The sequence below is a fragment of the Aplosporella prunicola genome (genome assembly GCF_010093885.1).
Source record: "Aplosporella prunicola CBS 121167 unplaced genomic scaffold K452scaffold_1, whole genome shotgun sequence".
NCBI lineage: Eukaryota > Fungi > Ascomycota > Dothideomycetes > Botryosphaeriales > Aplosporellaceae > Aplosporella > Aplosporella prunicola.
Window position 1 is genome coordinate 1 of NW_022983529.1, and position 23,928 is coordinate 23,928.

General features: G+C 51.9%; 11 protein-coding genes across 11 annotated transcripts; 5 read left to right on the plus strand and 6 right to left on the minus strand.

The window, feature by feature from the left end:
- Window positions 1–448: 448 nt before the first annotated feature.
- K452DRAFT_293488 (uncharacterized protein) lies at window positions 449–2,173 on the minus strand (the record flags this gene model as incomplete). Its single annotated transcript, XM_033541582.1, has 3 exons — window positions 449–1,650; window positions 1,702–1,972; window positions 2,021–2,173. The coding sequence occupies 3 exons, from the start codon at window positions 2,171–2,173 to the stop codon at window positions 449–451; spliced, it is 1,626 nt and encodes a 541-aa protein (XP_033402700.1).
- A 1,345-nt stretch (window positions 2,174–3,518) lies between these two features.
- K452DRAFT_21 (uncharacterized protein) lies at window positions 3,519–5,445 on the plus strand. Its single transcript, XM_033536153.1, has 4 exons — window positions 3,519–4,329; window positions 4,384–5,060; window positions 5,121–5,148; window positions 5,206–5,445. The coding sequence occupies exons 1-2, from the start codon at window positions 3,552–3,554 to the stop codon at window positions 5,025–5,027; spliced, it is 1,422 nt and encodes a 473-aa protein (XP_033402701.1). The 5' UTR covers window positions 3,519–3,551; the 3' UTR covers window positions 5,028–5,060; window positions 5,121–5,148; window positions 5,206–5,445.
- K452DRAFT_330335 (uncharacterized protein) lies at window positions 5,134–5,861 on the plus strand (the record flags this gene model as incomplete). The annotated part of the gene is made up of 1 exon (XM_033545114.1): window positions 5,134–5,861. The coding sequence occupies one exon, from the start codon at window positions 5,134–5,136 to the stop codon at window positions 5,797–5,799; it is 666 nt and encodes a 221-aa protein (XP_033402702.1). The 3' UTR covers window positions 5,800–5,861.
- Window positions 5,862–6,637: 776 nt separating this feature from the next.
- On the plus strand, window positions 6,638–7,707 carry K452DRAFT_218130 (uncharacterized protein; the record flags this gene model as incomplete). Its single annotated transcript, XM_033536340.1, has 2 exons — window positions 6,638–7,097; window positions 7,154–7,707. 2 exons carry the CDS (start codon window positions 6,638–6,640, stop codon window positions 7,705–7,707), a joined length of 1,014 nt encoding a protein of 337 aa, XP_033402703.1.
- Window positions 7,708–7,739: 32 nt separating this feature from the next.
- On the minus strand, window positions 7,740–9,106 carry K452DRAFT_314249 (uncharacterized protein). The gene is made up of 2 exons (XM_033543736.1): window positions 8,675–9,106; window positions 7,740–8,617 (listed from the first exon to the last, which is right to left on the minus strand). Exons 1-2 carry the CDS (start codon window positions 9,077–9,079, stop codon window positions 7,988–7,990), a joined length of 1,035 nt encoding a protein of 344 aa, XP_033402704.1. The 5' UTR covers window positions 9,080–9,106; the 3' UTR covers window positions 7,740–7,987.
- A 2,162-nt stretch (window positions 9,107–11,268) lies between these two features.
- K452DRAFT_293491 (uncharacterized protein) lies at window positions 11,269–12,657 on the plus strand (the record flags this gene model as incomplete). The annotated part of the gene is made up of 1 exon (XM_033541583.1): window positions 11,269–12,657. The coding sequence occupies one exon, from the start codon at window positions 11,269–11,271 to the stop codon at window positions 12,655–12,657; it is 1,389 nt and encodes a 462-aa protein (XP_033402705.1).
- An 864-nt stretch (window positions 12,658–13,521) lies between these two features.
- On the minus strand, window positions 13,522–14,307 carry K452DRAFT_261128 (uncharacterized protein; the record flags this gene model as incomplete). The annotated part of the gene is made up of 3 exons (XM_033538566.1): window positions 14,275–14,307; window positions 13,935–14,219; window positions 13,522–13,878 (listed from the first exon to the last, which is right to left on the minus strand). The coding sequence occupies exons 2-3, from the start codon at window positions 14,199–14,201 to the stop codon at window positions 13,522–13,524; spliced, it is 624 nt and encodes a 207-aa protein (XP_033402706.1). The 5' UTR covers window positions 14,202–14,219; window positions 14,275–14,307.
- A 107-nt stretch (window positions 14,308–14,414) lies between these two features.
- Window positions 14,415–16,081, minus strand: K452DRAFT_261129 (uncharacterized protein; the record flags this gene model as incomplete). The annotated part of the gene is made up of 3 exons (XM_033538567.1): window positions 14,415–15,347; window positions 15,400–15,843; window positions 15,897–16,081. 3 exons carry the CDS (start codon window positions 16,079–16,081, stop codon window positions 14,438–14,440), a joined length of 1,539 nt encoding a protein of 512 aa, XP_033402707.1. The 3' UTR covers window positions 14,415–14,437.
- A 1,407-nt stretch (window positions 16,082–17,488) lies between these two features.
- On the plus strand, window positions 17,489–19,412 carry K452DRAFT_314252 (uncharacterized protein; the record flags this gene model as incomplete). The annotated part of the gene is made up of 4 exons (XM_033543737.1): window positions 17,489–18,367; window positions 18,426–18,550; window positions 18,609–19,098; window positions 19,170–19,412. The coding sequence occupies 4 exons, from the start codon at window positions 17,489–17,491 to the stop codon at window positions 19,320–19,322; spliced, it is 1,647 nt and encodes a 548-aa protein (XP_033402708.1). The 3' UTR covers window positions 19,323–19,412.
- A 527-nt stretch (window positions 19,413–19,939) lies between these two features.
- On the minus strand, window positions 19,940–21,383 carry K452DRAFT_261135 (uncharacterized protein). Its single transcript, XM_033538568.1, has 3 exons — window positions 21,092–21,383; window positions 20,715–21,036; window positions 19,940–20,662 (listed from the first exon to the last, which is right to left on the minus strand). The coding sequence occupies exons 1-3, from the start codon at window positions 21,328–21,330 to the stop codon at window positions 20,087–20,089; spliced, it is 1,137 nt and encodes a 378-aa protein (XP_033402709.1). The 5' UTR covers window positions 21,331–21,383; the 3' UTR covers window positions 19,940–20,086.
- A 749-nt stretch (window positions 21,384–22,132) lies between these two features.
- On the minus strand, window positions 22,133–23,922 carry K452DRAFT_354493 (uncharacterized protein; the record flags this gene model as incomplete). Its single annotated transcript, XM_033545889.1, has 3 exons — window positions 22,133–22,413; window positions 22,465–23,746; window positions 23,812–23,922. 3 exons carry the CDS (start codon window positions 23,920–23,922, stop codon window positions 22,133–22,135), a joined length of 1,674 nt encoding a protein of 557 aa, XP_033402710.1.
- Between the last annotated feature and the right edge of the window lie 6 nt (window positions 23,923–23,928).

Genomic DNA, 23,928 nt, shown 5'->3' on the forward strand with positions numbered 1-23,928 from the left:
CATATAGACGTAAAACGAATCAATCAATCAATCAATCAATCAGTTATTGCGTTCCCTTCTGCCTCGAGAAAGTTGAAAAGAATAGCCTATTAGCCTTACTCGGTAGGAAGCTACTAAGTAATACCGTAGCTACCTAGAGTAAAGACGATAATTAGAGAATAATAGTATTACAGCTTTAGGCCGTACTAAGCTTTGCACAAGACTCACAACGGTTTAAGAATAGAGATAATCCTATAGTATAGAACCTCTACACCAATATCCCCTCCTACCCTACTATCCGCTCCTTTTACCTTCCCTTTTCCTCCCAGATTAACAAATTATATGTAAACTAGTAGCAAAACTCTTTGAATAGTCGTAGCCTACATATCGCTCAGGGCGATGGGTCAGGGTAAATGAATACAACTCAACTCAACTCAACTCAACTCAATCTCGATCACGAATTTTTCTCCTATAAATTAAGATTTTCGCCCCACCACTTGCAACGCTCGTTCGCCGCCGTGTCCTTCTGCAGGCTAATACCTCCCTGGCTAAGACCAACCACGCTCGCATCGCTCCCATACTTTGTAAACTTTGGCAGCCCATCTAGAGCACTGTCGGGCTGGCCTGTTATCGCGAACGTAGTAATGTAATCCTGCAAGGCTTCCGCGACCGTCACATTGAATGGCAAAGTCGCAGCGACCCCTCCGTCACCGCTGCTAGGCGCCGAACCGGGATCGTAGTACGTGTGCGGAACATCTTGGCCGTGCAGGCCGGGAGACACGCCGAAAATGTATCCGTACGTTTTGTTCTTGAATGCAGTTCTCAGCGCATAGGCGTTGCAAAGGATGGTTGCCTCGCCAAGGATAAGCGCGAGTCGCTGGTATGGAGTTGTGTAGAGCGCGCTGGTGCTGTTGGTGCCATTGGATACGTGCGGGTACAACGTGGTGGTAACGTATTCTACAGTTGCCTTCGGAGCAGTGTAGAGGGCGGCACTGATGAAGGCGTCCGCCTGCGCGTCCGTCGTAACTTGAGGCGTGAATTCGAGGCCTTCGTTAGTATTGTGACCGACCATTACCTTTACGCTCTTGTCGTATTTGCCTTGGAGAAGGAGGGCTTTGGGATCTTCAGCGACGAAATCTCCGTCGATAGTTGGGCGGAAGGCCGTGGATGCAGCTGCTATCACCTGCGCATTTGCGTTCATGAGCTCTTCGGAAGAAAGCTTCCTGGCCTCGTCAATGCTGCTGACATTGGCTGCCTGGAGGAAGCCTTGGAAAACCGTTTCTTGGCCGACTTTTGAAGGGAAAGCCAGCCAGTCGGGAGACTGAGCGATAGCCTGCTTGAAAGGCGGACTGGAGACACCTCCGTATGCCGTAAGCTGGTGAACAATCGAGCCGCCTCCCGCCGACTCTCCCATAACAGTAACGCGGTTTTTGTCGCCACCGAAGAGGTGAATGTTATCCTGGACCCACTGGAGAGCAAACCGCTGATCATGCAGACCAGCATTGCTGGTTCCGTTTTCCTGGAAAGTCGGTCCCGACAGCCACCCAAATGCACCAAGGCGGTAGTTCATAGCCACGTAGATGACTCCGTCGGATTTCTTCGTGATGCTACGCTGGATCAACCCACTGGGAGTGCGTTCTGCCGCCTTTGATCCTGCGGTGTAACCTCCACCTGAAGCCTTTATTAGCAATCAATAAATCGAACTTTGAGTTGCGTTCGCACCATAGATCCAGACGAGAACAGGAGCGCCTTTCCCACGACCCGCCTTGTCGAATATCGTTTTCTGTACAATGACATCCAAAAAGAGACAATCCTCAGTCTCACGGACGTCTCTTTTGCTTAAAGCTTTGCCTTGATGACAAATGCGGTCAACACTGCCATCATTGATCACAGAGCGGTCGGTGACTGGAGATAAAGGCGCCATGAAGCGCAGGTCACCAATGGGTGGTGCGGCATATCTGATGTTAGAAAAGTTATAATAGCCACGGGTTTCCTAGCAAATGTAAGCGGAGAATTCTTAAGGATATTTCAGCTTTCTTACGTTAAACGCATTGGCGCGGTACAGTTCGTAGCCCAAGTCTACGACAGGAAGCAAAGTCGACGAATTGTGGGATGGATTGTGGGGTGATGCAGAGACTGAGCAAAGCAGCACAAGTGCAGCTGCGGCGTGTGCGACAGGCCGGAGAATCAACATCTTCCGCAGGTCTTTCAAGAAAACGAAGTAGAGAGTGTAAGAAAAGGAACCAGGGAGTGTATGCCTAGAACAAAACAACGCAGGCGATCATGTATATATACGACACGAGGTCATAGTGTAAATCCTGTGAAGGTAGTGGTTCTCGCAATACACGGATCCGCCCCGGCCCTGCAAGTTGTTGTTGCCTAAAGAGGTAAATGGAGAAAAGGACTTAGCTCCAAAGACTAACCCGAGCGGACAAGTGAAAAAGCCACGGCCCGGTAGACCAATTGTAGCTCTCGAGGGCAGTAAAGCATGGCATGATCGGAACTCGGAACACGACCCGTTGTGGCACTCAGCCACCACCACTCCTACTGCCGTACGTAATCCCAATCTCCCTGCTAGCGTAGGATTTCGCTTACGCGTCTTGGGTTAAAGATAGACACCTGCTTTGACAAGCACACCGTATCCCAAGACGCCGGCTGAGGATTGTGGCTGGACAAACTTGGGGGCCGAAAGGCTAAGGCGGGCGTAGTTCCCGCAGACCGACACCAACTGTATTTGTAAAATGTGAAGTTTTGCTGGCACATTGACGAGGTTTTCTTGGTGTCATTCGTTAACTATAACAACAATTAGTTTCATAAAGACCACAGCTGGCTGAAAGTATTATTTCATGTGTACTTACTCTCCAATTGGTCCGCTGCCAAGCAAGGTACCCTGGCTTAGATGAGCTAAACTTAGGCCTTCCGCACCTAGAGTCGCCCATCCTGCAACGCACAGTCTGTCTGAACCATGCAGCACTCCTAGGAGTAGATATGCAACTGACGCTCTCAATTGCTCTCGTAATCGCTCACGTTGTTGGTCGCTCAGCTCCCAGTCGCTTCTACCAGTATGCAGTCATCATGACAATCAATACTGCAATGCGGTCGCATGTGCAGACGCGGTCATAGCGGGAATAGCGGTGGTAATCTCAAAAGGTCAGGATTTGCGAAGGAGCATAGCGATTGTGAGAATCGCGATCGATTTTGGGAAAGTTTGTATGGAATAGAAGGCGTAGTGTTCTAAAATGCGACTCTGCACACCTAGCGACGGCAGCGGAGTGACGTGCGGACAGCAGCAGGATCTGTCTGGATGCGACGATGAGAGAGAAAGGTCCTGAGGTGTGGGAGGGAGTAGGTATAACAGTTTCTCCGCGCCGCCACGGGACCATCCCGCTGATAAGAGACCCACTCTTACGGGAGCTAAAATATGATAGAAATCGAAGTCTACGTCATCATGCAGCAACTCCCTAGCCTTGCGGAAAGGCTCTGATATATACCTAGCCTTTGTCTTGTCTATTTCAGCTCGTATATCTGCTCTTTGTCTTCGCCAACACTACCAACACCGAGAAAAGGCTGTTATGATCACGCGGTCGCTCCCAGAAAGCCGCTCTTCAACCGATTCAGCGAGGTCGCATCTACCTGAAGATGAATTATCACAGTACCTCATCCACCAGGATACAACTGGAAGCCCAACTCCAACAGAGGAACGCACTCAAGCCTCGTCGGAAGAATCGACATTGGGACGAGGTCATTTGCTGTCATTATTTCAAGAAGGAAACATGACTTTGGAACGTGGCAGTCCAACGTCAGTTGATCTAGACGAAGACTCCTTCCGCCAGCAGCCAAACGCTCCGACTTTTTTGGCCATCTGGAGTTGGGAGCTCTGTAGCATTATCTTCAGCATTATCTGCACAATTGCTATCATCGCTCTTCTCCCAATCCTCAACAACAAGCCACTGGCAAGATGGCCATTCGCGATACTCCCAAACACGATCATCTCCACATTCATTACCGCTATTAAAGCTTCGATGCTTTTCGTTGTAGCTGAATGCATCAGCCAACTAAAATGGGCACATTTCGGCTTCACGAAAGGCCGACCCATCAATGACCTCGAACGCTTTGATAGAGCAAGTAGAGGACCATGGGGTTCAACCTTATTTCTCGGATCTGTGAGAGGTCATGCCCTTCTTGCCTGTATAGGCGCCTTAATCACGATTGCAGCCCTGGCTATGGAACCATTTGGCCAATTGCTTCTTACGTTCGAAACTCGCTACATTCTACGAGAGAATGAGGTCGCTACTATACCTGTTGCATATGCATACAGTAATTTCTATCCGGACACTGGTGGAACAACTGGTAAGCGCTTTAGTATTCGCTAAGATATGATGCATTTTCCTAACTCATGGACAGTAAAAATGGGCTACAACAGGGGCATGAAAGGATCTCTAACCAATAGCCTTTTCGGTTCAAGCACCGCTCTACCATTTACATGCCCCAGTGGGGTTTGTAAATGGCCAACATTCACCTCTTTGGGCCTTTGGAGTTCGTGTGCCAACGTTACAAGCAGTACTGCAAGAACATGTTCTATGCAGTTCCCTGTGGAAAACTCTTCTGCGAGTTCTTTGCCCACAGAAAATTGCACGGCTATTGTGGATGCAAAAGGCACATTAAAGTCTAATTGTACAACGTGGCCACCGATACCGCTCAACAAGACCCGAGGAGTGCATGTAAACTACGCATATACTACACCAAACAACATCCCCATCCGTAGCTACAGAGAGTACGACTGGGAGCCTATTAAGTTTTCTTCAGGAGAGTTGAGAGTACAATTTCACGAGACAATGTTTCAGCTCGGAGCATGGGCGGTTGCTAACGCTACAAGCCTTCCTACTGATTCCATGGAAACAAAGAACATCTCAGACCTTTCGTTTGCAGCTGCATTCCCAAGTACTGCCATTATGGATGATTTCGAGAGATTACAAAATACGCCACAGCCGCTAGATGAGAGCATCTGCCGACAGTATTTTAAGGAGATAATCGAATGCCAGTTCTGATGGTGCTTGAAAACCTACGAAAACGTTAGAGTTGTAAGCATCCCCTGAGGATTCATATATACTTGATGGCACCACGGTACTAACGCAACGAAGGGTTAATGGGACAATGTCACCTTCCCTCGTAAGCCATAATGCCCTTCATTACGAATCGGGTGGTAATATAAGATCTACCTCGAAGCCATATTTAGCATGGAACGAAATCGACAGCTTTATGTTCTCGCCGGATAATACCTCTGCGCACTCGATCCCGAAAGAGCATCACATCTTTGAAATTGGTTACTACGAAATGCAATTTCTTACAAAGCTTCTAAATGAACTATTTAGTCCGAAAGGTAGATATGATTTCGACGGTATCGATATTACCGAGGTCTTTTTATCCAGCAATAACATTTTTGAAATGGTATCAAATATCACCGAAAGTATCACGAACCATATTCGAACCGGGCCAAACACTACAACCGTAAACGGTGCTGTATATTACCTTGAAACATATGTTGTTATTCGCTGGTACTGGCTGATCCTGCCGGGGTTTCTCGTCGTTCTCAGCCTCATCTTTTTTATTTTAACAGTCCTACTCGATACGAAGCGAAACACGCCTCCATGGAAGTCAAGTCTTGTTCCGCTCCTTTTTTACGGCCTACAAGGATGTGAGGAATGGGAGCCTATCTCTCAGGATCCGAAGAGCATATATGAAGCTGCAGGAAATATGGATGCTTGCCTTACGGAAACTGAGAAAGGAACTTCGAAATTTGTGAAGGTAGAAAGAGCATGAACATAGCAGACATTAGTAGATACAGTACGGTGGCTATGTGTTTAGAAAATGAGGGTTTACCGTCTGCCGTCTCCTCGCTATCAGCATGCTCCAATGATGAGTGAAAGATGGTGGTAAGATCCCGCTGACAGAAATTTACCGGAGTATCTCCAGGAACAGTATATCGACTACCAAGCCTTGCATCAGACTACACGTCCACGAAGCAAAGGGAAGGTTTTTTTCCTCCTAAGAGAGTTGTAGTTCTCCGCCCCGTCTTCCGAATCCCGCTCCGCCCGGGCCTATCCGCCACCGCCTCTCCGCTCCGGCCCACCTGCCCGCGAATATCCGCCCCCGCCTTTCTACGTACGGCAACCCGCGCACGCCTCCACACTTAACGCGCATAAACTAGCTACGTGGCCCACCATTTTGCTCTGCATTAGTACCCGCTAAAGAAAAAAAAACGTAACATTTCAAAATAGGGGAAGAAGAAGAAGAAGAAGAAGAGGGATCCGGAACACATAGGCTGATATATCATCTCCTCCGCAATCCACGGCATCTCTCACGTAGCAGGTCAAAGAACAGGATGTTCTTTATAACCCGGTTACACACTGGCACGTAGGGTTTATCACTAACCGAAGAAAAGATCTATGGATGTCTCCATAAATGCCAAGTTCTTGGCCGCATCAAGATGGGTTTCGATTGACCCAGGAAGAGAAAGTGAATATGCAGTATCAGAGGCGATCCCAATTAACTGAGTACTGATAGCTGCGTATAAAAAGAGCTTGGAAGAATATCAACCGAAAACATCATCCAATAGTCACTCGTTGATTGTCAGATTTCGTCCCTCTTTCTTTTCAGAATGAAGTTTGCCACTGTCCTCTCGACCGCCGGTCTTCTCTCCACTGCCGTCTTGGCCCACCCTGGCGGACACCATGTCCCTCGCGCAGAGATGGAGCGCCAAGCCGCGCTGTCGAAACGCTGCGCCAGCCAAGCAGGGCTTATGAACGAGAAGCGCTACACCAGGCGCATGAAGGCGAAGCGCTCGCTGGACATCGAGGAGCGGTCTGACGCCGGCGACGCCATATACAAGATGAACATCGACGCGCCTTACTACGACGTGCTCCAGAACGACACCTGCGTCCTATCCCCCGACGTCACCCAAGGCCCATATCTCTGGAACCGCGCGCAGATCAAGAGGCAGGACATGTCGGAAGACCAACCCGGTGTGCCGCTTTGGCTGGACATTGGCGTCCTGGACATGGCTACCTGCGAGCCTCTCCCGAATGCGCTCGTGAGCTTTTGGCACTGCAACGCTACTGGTGAGCTGCATTTTATCAAAATCAAAGAGAAAGTCAGGAAAACTAACAGTATACAGGCAGCTACTCCAGTTTCACTGGCCTCGACCCCAATCAAGGTTTCAAAGACTACCTCCACGAAGCCAACATCCGCAACTTCACGATCGGCAAGTCAGACCTGCACACCGACGACACGACATTCCTGCGCGGTATCTGGCCTAGCAACGACGAGGGTATGTTAGAGATGAAGACGGTGTTCCCGGGCTTCTACGCCGGCCGCACCATCCACGTCCACGCCCAAATTTACACCGACTGGACTCTGCATGACAACGGCACCCTCCAGTCCGGCCACGTCGTCAGCACCGGGCAGCTGTACTTCCCCGAGAATGTTACGAAGACGCTCATGAAGCTTGAGCCGTACAAGTCGCACACGGAGATTGAGCGCGTGACGAATGAGGAAGACCACCATATCGGTGAGGGACGGGTCGGCGGTTACGACCCCGTTGTGAATGTCGTACCTGCTGATGGTGAGAATATTGAGAATGGCATCATTGGGTATATCACGATGGGTGTGGACACGACGGATAATTATAAGGAGCCGGAGGGCGATGACCAGTTTTGGTTTAAGAAATAATGGTTGCGGATGCGCGGCGACGGCAATGATAGCTGGAAATAGTTTTTGTAAATATGCTGATTTTTTATCTGTTCTTAACTTGCTTTGCTCCTACTTTGAAAGAGAACCTAAGGATGTACTCACTGCCCGATAAAACCACTTTCACCGAACACCATTCCCACATCTGACTGCAAGACCATCTGTTGGGAAACCTCGAAAGCCTGAAACCCTTAGCGCTTGAATACCATACACGTCCTTAAGCCGTAGTGCTAACAGTCCCCTCTGCAGCTAGCAAAATCTCCTACGCATAAGCCAACTCCTTCGTCGCCCTCGCAACCTCGTCCACCGCTTCCATCGCCTCCCGGCTCCAGGGTGCAAGCTGCAAGAACCCATGCGTCAGATCCTGGAAATGCTTCCACTTGACTTGATTTCCAGCCTTCTGCAATTTGCTGGCAAACTCCACACCGACATCCCGCAGCGGATCAAACCCACACGTAAACACTGCCGCAGGTGGCAAGCCTTTCAAGTCTTCGACATTCTGCATCCCGGGTGAAACGTATCTGTGGGACGGCGGGACCGCCTTGTCTGGCGCCCGTGGCAGGTAGTGGTCTGCGAAGGAGAAGATGCCGTTGCATTCGAGGTAGTAGCCGGTGTTGTTCTCGGTCGCAGCGGGCGTGTCGAACGGCAGACGTGCTTCCGGATACAGCAGGATTTGGGCTTTGAGCTGCTGCTTGCTTTCGTCTCGGAGTCGCAGTGCCACTGCTGCAGTCATGTTTCCGCCCGCGGAGTCGCCGCCGCCAAGTACACGCGCACTGTCGATGCCGTGGCTGGCGCTTTCGGGGCTCTGCGCCCAGGCCAGAATGTCAATGTACTCGTCGAGCTGGGTCGGAAATGGGTGCTCTGGTGCGAGGTGGTAGTCTACCCCGATTGTCTAATATGAATGTTATCTGCCAAAACATCCTCACATCATGAGTGTCTCAGCGCTTACGATGATGTCCGCCTTCTCGGCCAGCAGTCGCAAGCCATTCTCGAACTCGTCAACGCTACCCACCGTGTATCCTCCGCCATGGAAATACACCAAAGCCGGTAGTTTCTTGTCGCCGCAAACCCTCGCGCTGTGTCCCTCGCCCTTTTTCACGGCGCTGTGCGGGTAAAAAATGCGTAACGGAATAGTGCCGTGCCGTGTGCGTACTGCAGTAAAGGCAAGATGCCCGATTCTCGTTTTAAGCTCGTCGGGGAGTGCGTGATACCCGAACACTTCGAGGTGGTGGCGGCGCTCAGTATGGAAGTCTTCGTGCCCGCCAAGGTGCAGGTCGGGGTTCGCGTTGAGAAAGGACTTTACCGACGGGGCGAGCTCGGTACGATTTCCAGTGGTGGGAATTTGGTCTGTCATGTTTGCAATGGGATTTTATGGTCGTGGTACGTTCCTGAATGTCTGAGACCAAACAATGCAGGCCAATATCATTTGTATTCGAGAATTCAGGGCGGGTAGGACGCGTGATGTCATAGTAACGACACCATCTCCGACAGGGCCAGCCCTATGTGTAACTGGATGGCGTGAGTTTCGGTCACGACGTCGCACACCAGGGACTAAGAAAAGAAATCGGTCTGATCTTACTCCCGCGACTAATGCAAAAGTAGCTAACTCCGCAGCCTATCAAAGCTTGAAGCCTCACTATTTGTTACAACTTGCGCTTATCCCAACGACATGACGACTCTTCCGTCTACTGTCGATGACTTCTTCAATTGCCCTCCCTCTGTATCACCAACCACTTCGAATGCCTCTCTTTTCACATAACATGACGTAGTGCTTCGTTGCCGGGATCGCCGTTACAGTTAATTTCTCCGCTGTTCGTAGCCATTTGCAGCCAAGTATTTCCTTCCCTGCACGTACTCGCCGAAGAAGAGGCCACAATGCACATACTCATTGACACAGTCCGAGATGTGCCGATCGCGACGGCAAAGTCAGCTACCACGGTCCATGGCCTCCATGCTGGCTTACCGAGCCGGGTCGCGTAGATGTGGCTTGTTGAGGCCTTTGATATCGACAGGGTGGATGACGGAAACGAGGGCGCGCAAACCAGAAGAAGTATCAATGACTGCGAAGATGGACAAGAGCTTGCGGAGAGAAGACCTGCCATTTTGGTATGCGCGAAAGTAGCATTGGGATCCTGCTGTTTCCGGGCTTCTCGCTGGTGGCGGAATTGCCAGCACGTCACTTCGCCCTCTTCAGGGAAAACCTGGCCCGCTGCCAGATCCCTACTGATCTCTCGATGCTGCGCACACAAAAATATTTCCATGATCAAAATTGAGTCTCCAGTCATATGGAGGATATGAACTTGCTCCGACGGCCACAAAAAGCCCTGGACTTCTTGAGCATCTGCTCAAGATAAGGCCGATAAACCATAGTCTTGGGTTCTAATCTTCACCACAATTGTCTCATTTGATCCAGTCTCTATGTGTGGAACTAGAAGCCACCAACGCCACTCCCAACTAAAGTCTAGAAGCAACAAGGCATCCGTCCGCAAGCTCACCCCACCACTACTTTAGCCTCAAGCTCAACTGAAGCTTGTTCCTTATTACTCGAGTCCGGAAACTGCATCCACTTCAACCTAGACGCACTGAGAGACCACTCATGCGCAAGCAATTGATTCACTCGAGACTTATTCAACGAGAAATCCCTAACGGATAACTTGGTCTCTCCCTCGAGCGCTGCAGCTACGCCTGCTTCAGCGCAAATTACTTAGCACACTTAGACCGTAGTAAGGAGAATTGTTGAATACGTGATTAATCCGCTGACATGAGTTTTACTTTGCTAAAAGGCTATAGTTGAGCAACACCCCGTACTGGACTTAAACAGCCCCCTACTGCCTCCCTACTCAGGTAATCACCTCGTACAAGTTCATGTTCGCGTATACGACCTCGTTGCGTGCAGAGGCGCCAAGAATTTGCTCGTGGAAAGACTGAACAAAGGCGTTGAGGTGTTGTGCGGAAACGTGTCGAACGTGCGGGAACGGGTCGAACACGTGAAACTTTGTCCCCGGTGACTGTATATTTAAGCAGTTTGCGGAGAACTGCGGGGTTTCTCCAGTTAAATTTGGGGTTTGGAATAACAGAGCCTTGCAGAAAATTATGCTAGCATCGGTAGACTTGATTGTACCTTGGTTCACGTGGGAACAAAAAGGGTATTCTTCGATGTTTTAGTTACTGGGCCAATTGTATTTTTTGAGTGGTTTGCCCGTAAGTTAAAAAAGCCCGTCTGCGTAGGAGACTTACTTAGAGGGGTCGCTCTCAGCCGAAGATGTCGTTGTAAGGCTCTGAATTACACTTTATGTTGCCGATAAGCTAATTCCAAAACTCAAATCTGTAGGCACGGACTATGTATGGCTCTTCACAAGAACACTTTAGCTTTTACTTTTACTTTGTGGTAGCCGACTCTCCCGCCAGTGATCGACATGTGATAACTCCATGTTTACGACTCTAAGATAAATAGATGCTGAGGAACCGGAATTCTTTCTGCATCAAACAATCATCACACTGCGTTCCGCCCTAGCCCACGAGGTCGAGACAAAATCACCAACCATGCATTTCAGACACTCCTCCGGGGCCGTTGGCCTTCTTACGGGCCTTTCCGTTTCCCTCGCGGCCGCACAACTTCAAAACCAAACCCTCCGCGAGACCTTTTCCGACTTCATCGACGCGAACCACATCCTCGACTATTACAAACTCGTCGATGGCTTCGGTCAAATCTCACTGCGCAACCCCGAGGACCCCTCGACAGTCTATGCGACGGGAAATCTGGCGGCCGCCCTCGTGCGTGACTTTGACGACATCGGGCTCTGGTCCGTCGAAGACGGATCTCCCGTCTCCGGCAACACCGCGATACGCCCAGAGTTCCAGGAAATATACGCCCATACTGCCCTTATGAGGGCGTACCCCGGAATTCAATGTGTCGTTACCGCCCAAGCGCCGCCCCTTGTCGCTAGGAGCAACAGCCATGATACGCTGAGGCCTCTCACGAACCGCGCTGCCTTCCTCGGGAAACATGTCCCGATTTTCGAATTTGAGGATTATTACCGGGAGGAAGATGGTCGGCAGTTGTTCATAAACAACCAGTATCTCGGCGACGCACTGGCTGCCTTGTTCAATGGTACTAGGGCCAATGGAAAAAACTTCGTCTACGACGACAAGGAAGAGCTCGACCGCGACGAATACTACCGCGACGAATACTACCGCGACGAATACTACCGCGATGGGAAACACCGCGACGAAGATTATCGCGACGAAGATTACTACCGCGATGGGAAACACCGCGACGAAGATTATCGCGACGAAGATTACTACCGCGATGGGAAACACCGCGATGAGAACTATCGCGACGAATACTACCGCGACGAAGACTACCGCGACGAAGATTACCGCGACGAAGATTACCGCGACGAAGATTACCGCGACGAAGGTTACCGCGACGAAGATTACTACCGCGATGGGAAACACCGCGATGAGAACTACCGCAACCAGGACTTCCGCAACGAGGACTTCGACCGCAGATACAGGACCAGCCACACGGACGAGGCACCTCCACCCTACCGATCAGGGTTCCCACGCACCCGCTTCCAGAACGGTTACGAATTCACCAACAGCACTGGCAGCACCAACGGCACCAACACCAACACTTCCAAGGACGTGCCTCCGGTCACAGTGGTGCTGGAACGCAACCGCGGCATCGTTACCCATGGCACCAGCATTCGAAGCTGCGTCTACCGTGCCGTCTGGTCTTTGATCAACCACCAGATCCAAGAGGAGGCCGAGTTGATCAGCGCGACCGAGGGCGGTCCCGGCCCGAGATTTCTGAGCAGGAGGGAGATTGCCGACGCCCAGAAAATTAGCGACTTGGGATACATCAAGGAGTGGCCACTGTGGAAGGCCCAGGTCGATGCAAACCCGCTGTACCACAACGACCTGGAATAGAAAGTGGTGGCTCTGCATGAAGGAGGTGTTGGTCGATGTGGTACATGTTGTTGGGCATTTCGGGTGAGACGTTATCGCAGCCATTCGTCTTTCGAAACTTGCAGCTACTAAAGCGCGCATACAGTCGTTCTTTGATTTGGTCTCTTTTGTCCGTACCCTAGTTGTTTGTTCCGCATGGCGCAATCAGCTATAGGTAAAAGTAGTGTTTAGTTAGCCACTCGTTCTGCATTCTGCATCTGCAATTAGAAAATTGACAGAGTTTCCTCTACCACCTCAAGATGACAGTGAATCCTGTAAGCATGCCACTGGTTTTCGTGGTGGTGCCGGGGAATGGAAATTAGAGAGCTGCGATAGGACAGCTGCATTTGGTGCGAGATGTCGAACACCCACAAAAGACACAGCCCTCATTGCGGTATTTCGCGACAAGGGCTTATGGAGTGGAGTGCAGGGTTGGTTGCTGAGCGCGCTTGTCTGACATGAGGAATCCCGAGCCCCGTCCTTTTAGTAACTCCGGGCAGCGGGACGGGGTTCATCAGGGTCCTCGCGCTAGTGCGTGAGATTCCAACGGAACGGGACGCTACAGGCTAGAAACGCCTCACCCGCTTCCCGGCTGATGCCGAGGAAAAAACTAGTGGTCCCTTTTCATACGTCATTCTTTGCTTATAAACACATCATATGCCCATCCATGCATAAAAGACTTGTAAGGGCAAATCAATTGTAAAAGGTAAACCGGCAACCAGCTACGGGAAGACTGCAAAGATTTTGGTTATCCCAAATAGCCTAATGAAGAATGGAAGCCCCTGCAAAGACCGCATCTGTTGCCCACCGCCATCAGGTAACTTGACAGTGTCCGAAAGTATCAAGTCAGGCATCGACACTCACTGGCTCGGTCACGGGCTTGTCGTGAGGCTCGGGCATCTTGTCGAACGTAAACTTTGCGACCAAGTCCGGGACGTTCCAGTCTGGGAAGCGACCATGCGTAGACTTTTGGACCTGAGGCTGGTCAAAGCCGCTAAAATTTCCCGAGTACACCTCCAAGACGCGGGCATCCAGGTCGATAAGGTAAGCCCACTCGCAGTACAGCTGGTCGGCAATGAACTCGACCTCAAGTTGGATAGGCACCGGCTCCGTGGCGTCAGCGACGATCTGCAAGATGCTGGCGCCGGTGTCGCGCGAGAGCGTAGGACAAATGATGGTAGGGGCAGAGTAGCGCGTCTCAAGCTGTCTTCTTCGTCGTCACCGGAGTCGCTTACGCCAGTCTGGTGACGCTTGAAAACTTGGCGCTGCTTCCTCTTGTACTCGCGCTCATGCATCTCGTACTCGAGTTCGTTGTTCTTCCGGCGGATTTCCTCCACCTGCTCCTCGGTCGGCTTGTACAGACGTTTGTTGTCGATGGCGGCTTGGAGCTTTGCGAGGTTGACGGGGTTGCGGATGAAGTTCAGGACGACGAGGCCTTGGCCTTCGGGGTAGCCATCCCACTGACCGCACTGGGCGATGTGGTATTCGCCCTTGTAGTAGACGAGGATCAGGTGACGCGTGCCCATGATGGTGGTGAGGGTGAGCTGGAGAGAGGGGGTCAGTGGTGCGGTGGAGCAATTGTGGAGTGGGGCGACATACGGAGCTCTGGTGAGTAAAGCTGTGGGTTTTGTGATCGAGGGAAGAAACGCGACACGAAGCGCGTCGACATGCGGGTTCTGTTAGGCAGCGACGGTCGCGTCACAACCGCACGTGATTGCTGCAGGTATGCGAAAGTCTTCCTTGTCATTGTCTGCATCTCGCTCTACCCAACAACCAACCCGAACTTGCCTTGTCCTTCCGTCACTTGGAAATCCCACTTTTTACCTTTATACTCCTCGCGCTCCTCTACCGTCACCTCGAAGCTCTCCGCGGGTGGCGTCATTGAAGCGGCGATAGCCCACGCGTTCAGCTTCAGTTTCCTCCACGAGCCATCTCGTGGCGCCAGGTTGTAGCGGAGGACCATCATGGCTGTCAGCGACAATATCTCACCAGTAGCAAAATGTCGACCCGGGCAGATGTGAGGAGAAGCCCCGAACGAGAGAAAGGCTGTCGCCCTCTTCACGTCTTTCTGCTCTCCCTTGAGGAAACGTCGTGGGTTGAACTCGCTTGACTCATCTCCCCACGCCGACCCGTGGCGATTGACCGTTGGAGCCGGCATCTGCAACACTGACCCTTGCTTGAGCACCCATTCGTCGTTAAGCATCATGTCCTTGGTCACAATGCGCGTCGTCGCACTATTCGATCTTGTTCGCAGCGTCTCCTGGTATGACGACACTAGGAGCTTGCACTCATTCCTGATTGCCGCAAGGTCCACAATGTGTATACCCTCTTTAACCCTTAAAGCTTTGGCACGAACCTCGTCTCGAATCTCATCCAACAATTCTGGACGTGAGAATATGTCGAAAATGGTCCAGAACGTCGACGGCACCGTGTTCGATAAGATACCGATCCCCACGGCAGCTTCCAGCTTGGCGATGTCTTTGGTAGTTGCGCCACCATCGTGCTGCATTTTCCAACGGCTGTATGCAAGTTCTGAAGAATCATGCTGACCGCCTGCTTCATAATACTTGACGATGGCATTTACCAGCCGCTCTCTTGCTTTCAACGGATTACGGGCAGTGATGCTTGGGAAGACATTAACCAGCAGAGGGCTGAGGTTCGACTCATATGTCCTAATCGCACATTAATAAACAGCTTGCTGACTTTGGTCATTGGAAATCTCACCAAAGCGCGTCTACAATTTCTCGGTCCGTATAAGGGTTTAGCTTCCCGTACACGGCATCTGTGCTGGCAACGCTAATGGCATGACGACACCACATATGGAGATCAAAAGCGTTGCTGCGCGATGCAAGCTCATCCATCGATGTCTTGAGGAACTTGATCATCTTTTCATTCATGCGATCAAGTCCAGTGCCGAGAAGAGCTGGGTGCATTGAATGTAGCACCTTGTTGTTGAGCCCTTGACCACCATTTTGTTCTTCTCGGAGCAGTTCAAGCCCATGTCCTTCGATACCTGCCATTCGGTTGGCAGCAACGGTAAGAAAAGGGTCGAAAGAGATGATCCGATGATTACGCTGGACAGCCGCAACTAACGTTGGGGAATTTACAATGTACGCCCTGTTGGTGATCATATCCATGCTGTAAATCACAAGATCCGGGTGTTTGGCACTACATCCAAAACGTCAGCAAAGAAAAGAGCACTTTGGAAATACGTATGGCACCTTTGTTTCGTGTAGTACGGAATGCCATGACGAATAAGTTCAACAGCATGACCAATAATAGGAATACTGGGTAGAACCACGGGTGGCTCTCGCGGATCCCGGCGGCGCTTTTGAGTAAGGGAATGGAGGAAGAGAGCGACGAGTACCCCAGAGACAACAACGATTGTAAGTACTGAAAGTTCCATGGCGATATCAATGGTTCGTACAAGTTCAGAGAAGTATCGAGTCTTTTCAACTAATGATTGCCAGTCAGGGTAGTTATCACGTCAGCGCAGGTGTCATGTCAGCGTAGCTATCACTGTAAGACCAGTCGCGACACTATTCTATTTGCTTGTCAAAGTCAACAGGGCTGGAGACTAGAGAATGGAGGTGGACCATCACCGCCTTAGTGGGGTGGGGGTGTGGGGGCGAGTATGGCAATGCATAAGCAAAAGCGGGCGTGGCGTTGCTGTGGCGCAAGGCATTGCAACAAGGTGATTCGTGCGAAAAAAACTATTCATCAAAACGCTCGGCGTGGTCTGCTCCTGAGCGCCTCGGGGCTCTTCCATATTTGACTAACGGCATAGCGACCCCACTAAAATAACGACATCGGATCGGCCTGGACCCCATCCTCTTCGGCAATACAGATCCGTGGAGGATTTGCAGCTAAACAACCTTACTAAAAACGGCAAAACGACGAGGTATCCAATCCTAAAAACTGTGCCGCCAACGCGTCCATATCGTATTGCATTCCGCTCTTCCGACTCCTTTATGTTGGATATTTATAATTTTATGCCTTAGCTCGCCTGCGAGTATGCATCGAAAATTCGATTGAGTCGCCAGAGCAGGAAGCTCCCGGCCGCGGCCAGAAGCACCTGGTCGATGAGGGTCTCCCCTGCTAGAGGTATGTCAGCTTCGTCTTTACTATGTAGGCATTCTTTCATACCTATGTGGGAAACGGTAGTGTAGGCATCCATAGTTTGTAATTTCGTTTTAATAAGGTATATGGTCTCTCTTTGGCTTGGTTTGGGTGTTTGAGAAAAGGACACTTTGGAAGGACGATGGTGGGAATAAATACTAAGTCGATGTCGTCAGCAGCGGCTGAAATACTTTGAGCTAAGCCGTACCAGGAAACCAACTGACACCGTCACTCTTACTCAGCCAGTAAGCATCAAGAGTTTGGACTTTCGCGCAAAGAGTAAATGCTATCTAAGGAGTCAACTGCATAACCTAAGCCAAGTCAAGTAAAAGCAAAAATCCTTGTCCTTCCTCTTTCGTCACAAAGGATGCCAACACCCTACAGTCGCACTAATACTGAAGCGCGGGCTTGGCCGGCTTATGGATTACTACTCAGCCACGTTGCACTCAAAATAGTGATCCGGCGCATGGCCAAGATGAATCACACGGAACGTGGTATCGGACATGGCCGCCTGGCAGTACCGCGGTAAGAGGGTCCCATCACTTTATCTTCTTACGTCATGCTAGGACCCCAAGATTGTTTGGACTCATATGTAGGGCTAACCTTCATGAAGAATTACCTTGAACAAGAAGCCAATACCTCTCGTCCTTACTACTTTTTCTTTAGTTGAACACTGAATATTTCTATACCAATCATGGACACGAACAAGACTCTAGAACATCTATCAGTAGCGCCTACTGTTTTCGAACCCGACAGATTGATTTCAAAGTCATTTTTAAGGATTCTCCTTCAGGAACTGCTTGCACACCCAGTCAAATTCGTGGTAGCAATCGGGAGCCTACTTCTAGCAGCCTACACCATCGACTCTCTCCGCAACGGCCTCGTGCACCTCAACGATTTCCCAGGGCCGCGATGGGCAGCCTACACGCGGCTCTGGCTATGCAAGGTGCTGGCATCGGGAAACTCTGCGCAGACATTCGTCGACGTCAACGCAAAGTACGGGCCGGTAGCGCGGATCGGGCCCAACAACCTCGTGACGAGCGATCCGGACCTGACGCGGCGGATACTGGCGGCGCGGTCGCACTACACGCGCGGCCCGTGGTTCGACTCGATCAAGATCGACCCGCACGTGCCGAACATTGTGTCGGAGCGGGACACGGGCAAGCACAACCACCTGCGGTACCAGATGTCGGCCGGGTACGCGGGCAAGGACATCACGGGGCTGGAAGCGGCCATCGACGCGCGCATAGCCGAGTTCGTCGGCCTGGTCGAGCGGAACTGGCTGTCGGAGGCGGAGGCGACCAGGCCGTTCGACATTGCACGGCGCATCCAGTATCTCGCCGTCGATGTTATCACGAGCTTGGCGTTTGGGAAGCCGCTGGGCTTCCTCGAGGCCGACGCGGACAAGTTTGGCTTTTTGGCGACGATTGAGTCGCAGCTGCCCATTGTGCAGCACTTTTCTGTCATCCTGGAGCTGAACAATGTTTTGGCGTGGGCGGCCAAGTTCAAGTTCCTTCGGCCGTTCATCGTGCCGTCCGCTGCAGACAAGAAGGGGATTGGCATGATTATGGGGGTAGGCGTTCCATGTGCTGATGATGCTCTTCTATGAATCCTTACTGACGCTCCAAAAGATTTCCCAGAAAGTCATCGAGCGGCGGTTTGGCTCTCGAGCAGAGAAAAAGAAGGACATGCTGGGGTCGTTTATATCGCGCGGCCTCGACGCCAGCGAGGTCGAGATGGAGATATCGATTTCCCTGTGAGTGGAGCACTCGACCGTCGTCCGGGAAACAGTAAAGCCACTGACACCACAGCAGCGTAGCAGGCTCTGACACGACAGCAACGGCGATGCGCTCGACGCTCCTCTCCATCATCTCCAACCCACGGGTGTACACTCGGCTGGTGCGGGAGATCGACGACGGCATCAGGCGGGGCATTGTGTCGTCGCCCATCGCGGAAGAAGAAGCCAAGCGGTTGCCCTACCTGCAAGCGGTGATCAAAGAAGGGCTGCGGCGGTTCCCGCCCATCACGCAGCTGCGCGAGCGCATGGTGCCGCCCGAGGGTGACTGGTACGACGGCAAGTTCATCCCGCCCGGCACGTACGTCGGGCTGAACGCGTGGGGCCTGCAGCTCGACCCCGTGTTTGGCAGCGACCCGGAGGTGTTTAGGCCCGAACGGTGGCTGGTCGACGACCCGGAGCGCCTGCGCCGCATGGGCCAGGTCCAGGAGCTCATCTTTGGCCACGGCACGACGCGGTGCTTGGGCATTCCGATTGCGATGATGAACCTGAACAAGATCTTTGTCGAGGTAAGTAAGGCCTACATCCTGCTGGATTATGCATGCAGGGCCGTTCTGTGCTAATGTGCCCGTTCTTGCAGCTCTTGCGTCGCTTTGATATCCAGGTTATCAACCCCCAGAGACCATGGCAGAGCATTTGCTATGGTATTTTCTTCCAGAAGGAGTTCAATGTCCGGATTACTCGCCGGGCCACCGAAGACCAGAGCCAGGAGGAGACGGCGTGGAGTTCTTAAGCTCACTTCCCGCTTATGTCGAGACGGTAGAAACAGTGAAGAAATATACACGGGCCATAGAGTAGATTGCATCCTCAGCCCACTCAGTTGATACCCTCAATCTACGTGTACCGTCTGCGTTTGAGTATAGCCATTTTCATGAATAATTCCGGCAATCTCAGCTTTCATCTCAGCCTAAATTCCCAGACATTCACGGGCACAGCCCATGCCGTCGCGTTTGGCATACAAGATAACTAGCCTCGCGCGCCGTGCATCTCAATGGAACGAGGATTCTCCTAGTGCCGGAGCAACATGTCGGGGAAGCTGGGCAAGAAGAGCCTAAAGTCTTATCAGCGATGGGGGCCAGGCCTCTAATGCACGCCGCATCACACACGTACCCACTTATTCATGCAGGTCGTCAACCTACGACTTAGACCGCGGTCAAGACTCCTGCTTTGCAGTAATCGTGGGGGGCGTTGCTATCAGGCCGGCACCGCCCACACTGATGTCGAGGCGTGTGCGAGGGCCGAGTGTGTGTGAGCTTGTGTTTGTGCGTTTGGGTTTGGGTTTGACGATCGTTTGCGTCGTCTGGCTTTAGTTGCAAGAACTGCCATCATTTAGCAAGGAACAAACAAAATGAGCTGGTATGAATAGGTGATGATGATGATGATGATAGAAAGTCAAAGTAATATTACAATTCCTTAGCATTTCCAAGCATCTACAAGATGACTGATCGCCCCCTCGAAACGTCTTTTTAGGTTCTACGTCTCCGCGTCTTGTTTTGATCAAGCCTCAGGCTTCTTTCCAATCATAAAGTACATCGGGGTGAAAAGATGCAGCTTCCCGCCCTTGACGAGCGAATCGGCACCCGCGGCCAGCTCATTAGCCGTCTGCGCGGTCCCGCGCGGCGCCAGTTTCACCAGCTCCAGCCCCTTGAGGAAGCGGCTCATAGCCGTGCGCCCGATCCACGACATGCGGACCACACTCAGAAGATCCCAAAGCGTGTGCGTGTACTGCCACTCGCCGGAGATAGGGTAGTACCAGGGGTGGCGGTCGGGACGCTCAGCGAGGTCCTCCTCGAGCTCCAGGACAAAGCCGGCAGCCTTCATAGCAGCGATGGCATCGGTGCGCGGCCGCATGTGCGAAATGCCGTTGCCGCGCTCGATGCCGAGGCGGATGGCGCGGTGTTCGGCGTTGGTCTCGTCGAAGCGATCCGTCATGACCCACTCGTAGACGCCGAAGCGTCCACCTGGCTTAAGCACTCGGAAGATCTGCTCGTAGACGCCTTGGAGGGTGGGCGCGTGCACCGTGGCCTCCATGGCGTAGACGGCGTCGAAGCTGTTGTCGGGAAAGTTCATGTGCTAGTTGAAGTTGTCAGTATTCCGCTCATGTGGTAGGGACAAGACGACATACCATGAAGTCGCCCTGCTCAAACGAAACGAGGTGGGCGAGATCCTCCTTCTGAGCGTAGCGCGAAGCTCGCTGGATCTGGTAGGCGTTGTTGTTGAGGCCGACGACGTTGCAGCCGGCAAAGGCAGCGATCTCGCGTGCGGGTCGGCCGACGCCGCAGCCTACGTCGAGAACCTTCATGCCCTCGTCCAGGTTGAGCTTGTGCGCCATGTAGTGCTCGTGGCGAGCGAGAGCCTGCAGGAAACCCTCGTTGACGGCGAAGCGGCAGAAGTGGAAGGACTGGGCCCAGCCCTCCTCGTAGAGATCCGTCACCAGGTCATAGTAGCTGCAACCTAGGCGTCAGTTGAAAAATAAATGTGACGACTGCATTGAAGACTCACTTGTTGACGAGGCTCATGTACTGCGACTTGCGGGCCTCACGGGCTTCCTCGACCGTGGCGTGTTTGTCGTCGTTGGCCCAGCGATTGACGTACTCGTCGGTGATGATGCGGTGGGCGTCGTGGTCCTTGTTGAGCATGGACAGGAAGGCATTGCGGGCCTCGGCCGACTTGCCGTGCATGGCTTTCTGGAACTCGGCATTGCGCTCAGCGTCTTCGGGGAGGAGGGCACCGGGGGCCATGGCGGGCAAGCAGCAGTGGAGGATGGAGAGGGAGGGGAGGAGAAAGCCAAGGTCGCGTGTTTTTGTACGGCGAGGAAGGCACGGCTTGAGGCGCAGTGCACCTGCATAAGCGACATTGCTGTCCTTTCCACCCATGTCATCATTCCGCCCCCACACGCACCGCCACTACCATGGTACCTACTCTTCTTCTCCACTCTCCACACACTCGTCTCCACACACTATGCAACCCAATCCCGGCGCTGATCTGTCTTCTAATTCACCTACCTCGAAAATAACCTCGCACCACAAGCCGGCGCAATTTCAAAGTCCGACCACCCAACCTTAAGTAGTGACTGTTATATCCCAGCTACCGCCTCTTCCGAGGCTCGTGAGGAGATGCCGAGGCCATTGATGAGAATGGCTAGATGGAAGCGGTTTGGTTCAGGGCGGCGAGGCCGAAGCTTTGCTCGGGAGAGAGGACAGCAGCTGAGGAAGTTGAGACACGTGGTTGCCATGTTGCGAGATTTAGTCAGGGCCGGTGTGGCTGTGGTTGAGTTGAGTCTAGCGACGCCACAACGACATACTAGTTCAACATCACCTCCTAAATCACAACCATTTATCGTTGACCTACAGACCGTTTCTAGGTATTGAGTGATTTGGCCGCCAGCTGAAGATCTAACATGGGAAAGCCGGAATATATGATGGTCGCTGCACCGCCAAAACTGTGAGAAAAGATGTAAACTTGATCTACTGGTTATCGAGGGTAGGCTGATTAACAATGTCACGTGTAACAGAGCGATAAGGAAGCAGCGCCGCCCACTTCCTACAAAAAGTTCGCTCCCGCCTCCAGCACATTAACAACCTGAACACGGAACGCCTGCTGCAGCTTCAGATCATCTTTCGTGTCGTTGACGACCTCAAAGTCCGCTGTCAGGCACTTCACCACGACATCGCGGTATCTTACTCCCATCTTGTCGCCTAAGCGACGCTTGGCCTGCTTCAGCAGCTGCTCTTTGATGACCCACGGGTCTCGGGCGGTCCTGAAGTTGTTCCTCTCGAGATTGATAGCGCGCTCCCAGAGTCCGATTTCCAAGAGTACGACACCTGTTGACGTCTGTTAGTATTCGGCACGGTATTGCGAACTGGCAGTGTTACCTAGCGCGTATATGTCGTGGATCTTGTTGAACATCTTTCCGGGTCTTCCTTGGCGCTCAGGGTGCCGGTAGACGTCGCGTTCGATGCAGATGTCGGTAAATCCGGACGAGAAATCCAGCTCAGGCCTGCTGAATTCGTAACCGAGGACTACAGGCTTTGAGAGATCGAAAGATTCTTGCGTGGAGCTTTCATTTTGCCGTGGGAAAAACAATATGTTCTCGCTTCGAAAGCTTTCGTGGACCCACTTCACCAGCTGAAGCTGCGATATGCACCTGGCCAGCGCGAAGGCTAGCTTGTATCGTTCTCCAAGTTCTGGCAGAAAGACACGAGACCCTAACATATGGAACAAGTTCGTTGGTTTTGGAACGACACCGCCTGGTATTTCGAAAATTAAGCCGACACGTTGGCTGCCGGGAATCCGTTTCCAACCAAGACAGTGTAACATGCAGAAAGCCAACTCCTTCGGTTCGTGTAGTATCCTAGCCAGCTCCTCGATAAGGGTCTTTGTCCTTGCGTCCAGTGTATGTCCAAGGCCTTGCGTCGTCTCAACTGCTCGATATTCAAGCAGAAAGTTTTGACCATTGCGTTCAATCATCAGAAGCCGCTCGTCGGGGCTTCTTGTAGACGTGAGTACCTCCGACCAAGAGCTGTCCAACTCCAAAGATGGCTTGTCACTGACAGATTGGTCATTTCGGGCAGTCAGCCGTAACCTTGCATCAATATCGAAGCCTAATCCGATGGCACTTGCATCATTTTGCAAACGCTTGAGATGCTCAATGTTATTTTGTGGAGGTAATCCAAGGTCCGATGCCAAACAAAGCAGCTTGATCTTTTCGTGGATATCTCCATTTAAGCCAGCGAAGTTTCGAAGGATCTCTTCCGTTCGTTTCTTGTCATGGAAGCTCCAGCGTAGCAGTAGCATCGACGCTTTGGGGAAGGTTTTCCAAGACGAGCCAGGGGATGGAGACCTTAAAGCGGGCTCTAAGCCCCGTACCGACAACTCAGACGTATATGTTGTCGGTGACGAATTTTCTGAGACCTCCATCCTCTCTGAAGGAGGTGTCGCCAGCCCGCGTGTATGCTTTTCCAAAAGAATACAGGCTTCTTTCAGTGTATGTACTAGTGTCTCAAGTGAGACGTGTATCTCTTCTTGGGAATCTTCGTTGAACCTCTGAAACAGTGTCATCCCACCGTAAACCGGCGAACGTTCGAAAAGAACGTGGCGAAGCGAGCGAGTCCGGGCGTTCTCATTCAGCAGTTTTGTCTGCAGTCGATCGCTGTCCTGCTTTTTTGCTTAACATCCGGCTTCTACCATGACATATTTTTACTTCCGCCTTGAGGGCTTACCTCACTAAATGTTTTGGCATCCTGTACCAATTGCGCGGTCCTCTCGCCTAGTTTCAGCAGTGCGTCACATATCGCCAGGGTGAGCCCTGCTATGCTTGCCGGATCAATCATTGTCTA

Excerpts from the sequence above, each read along its gene's own strand:
- K452DRAFT_21 (XM_033536153.1), top strand. The coding sequence starts at position 3,552 with ATGATCACGCGGTCGCTCCCAGAAAGCCGCTCTTCAACCGATTCAGCG. Across the intron at positions 4,330-4,383 it reads GGACACTGGTGGAACAACTG|TAAAAATGGGCTACAACAGG; the intron begins GTAAGCGCTTTA and ends ACTCATGGACAG.
- K452DRAFT_314249 (XM_033543736.1), bottom strand. The coding sequence starts at position 9,079 with ATGACAGACCAAATTCCCACCACTGGAAATCGTACCGAGCTCGCCCCG. Across the intron at positions 8,618-8,674 it reads CCGAGAAGGCGGACATCATC|ACAATCGGGGTAGACTACCA; the intron begins GTAAGCGCTGAG and ends CATTCATATTAG.
- K452DRAFT_261135 (XM_033538568.1), bottom strand. The coding sequence starts at position 21,330 with ATGGCCCCCGGTGCCCTCCTCCCCGAAGACGCTGAGCGCAATGCCGAG. Across the intron at positions 21,037-21,091 it reads TACATGAGCCTCGTCAACAA|CTACTATGACCTGGTGACGG; the intron begins GTGAGTCTTCAA and ends CCTAGGTTGCAG. Across the intron at positions 20,663-20,714 it reads TTGAGCAGGGCGACTTCATG|CACATGAACTTTCCCGACAA; the intron begins GTATGTCGTCTT and ends AACTTCAACTAG.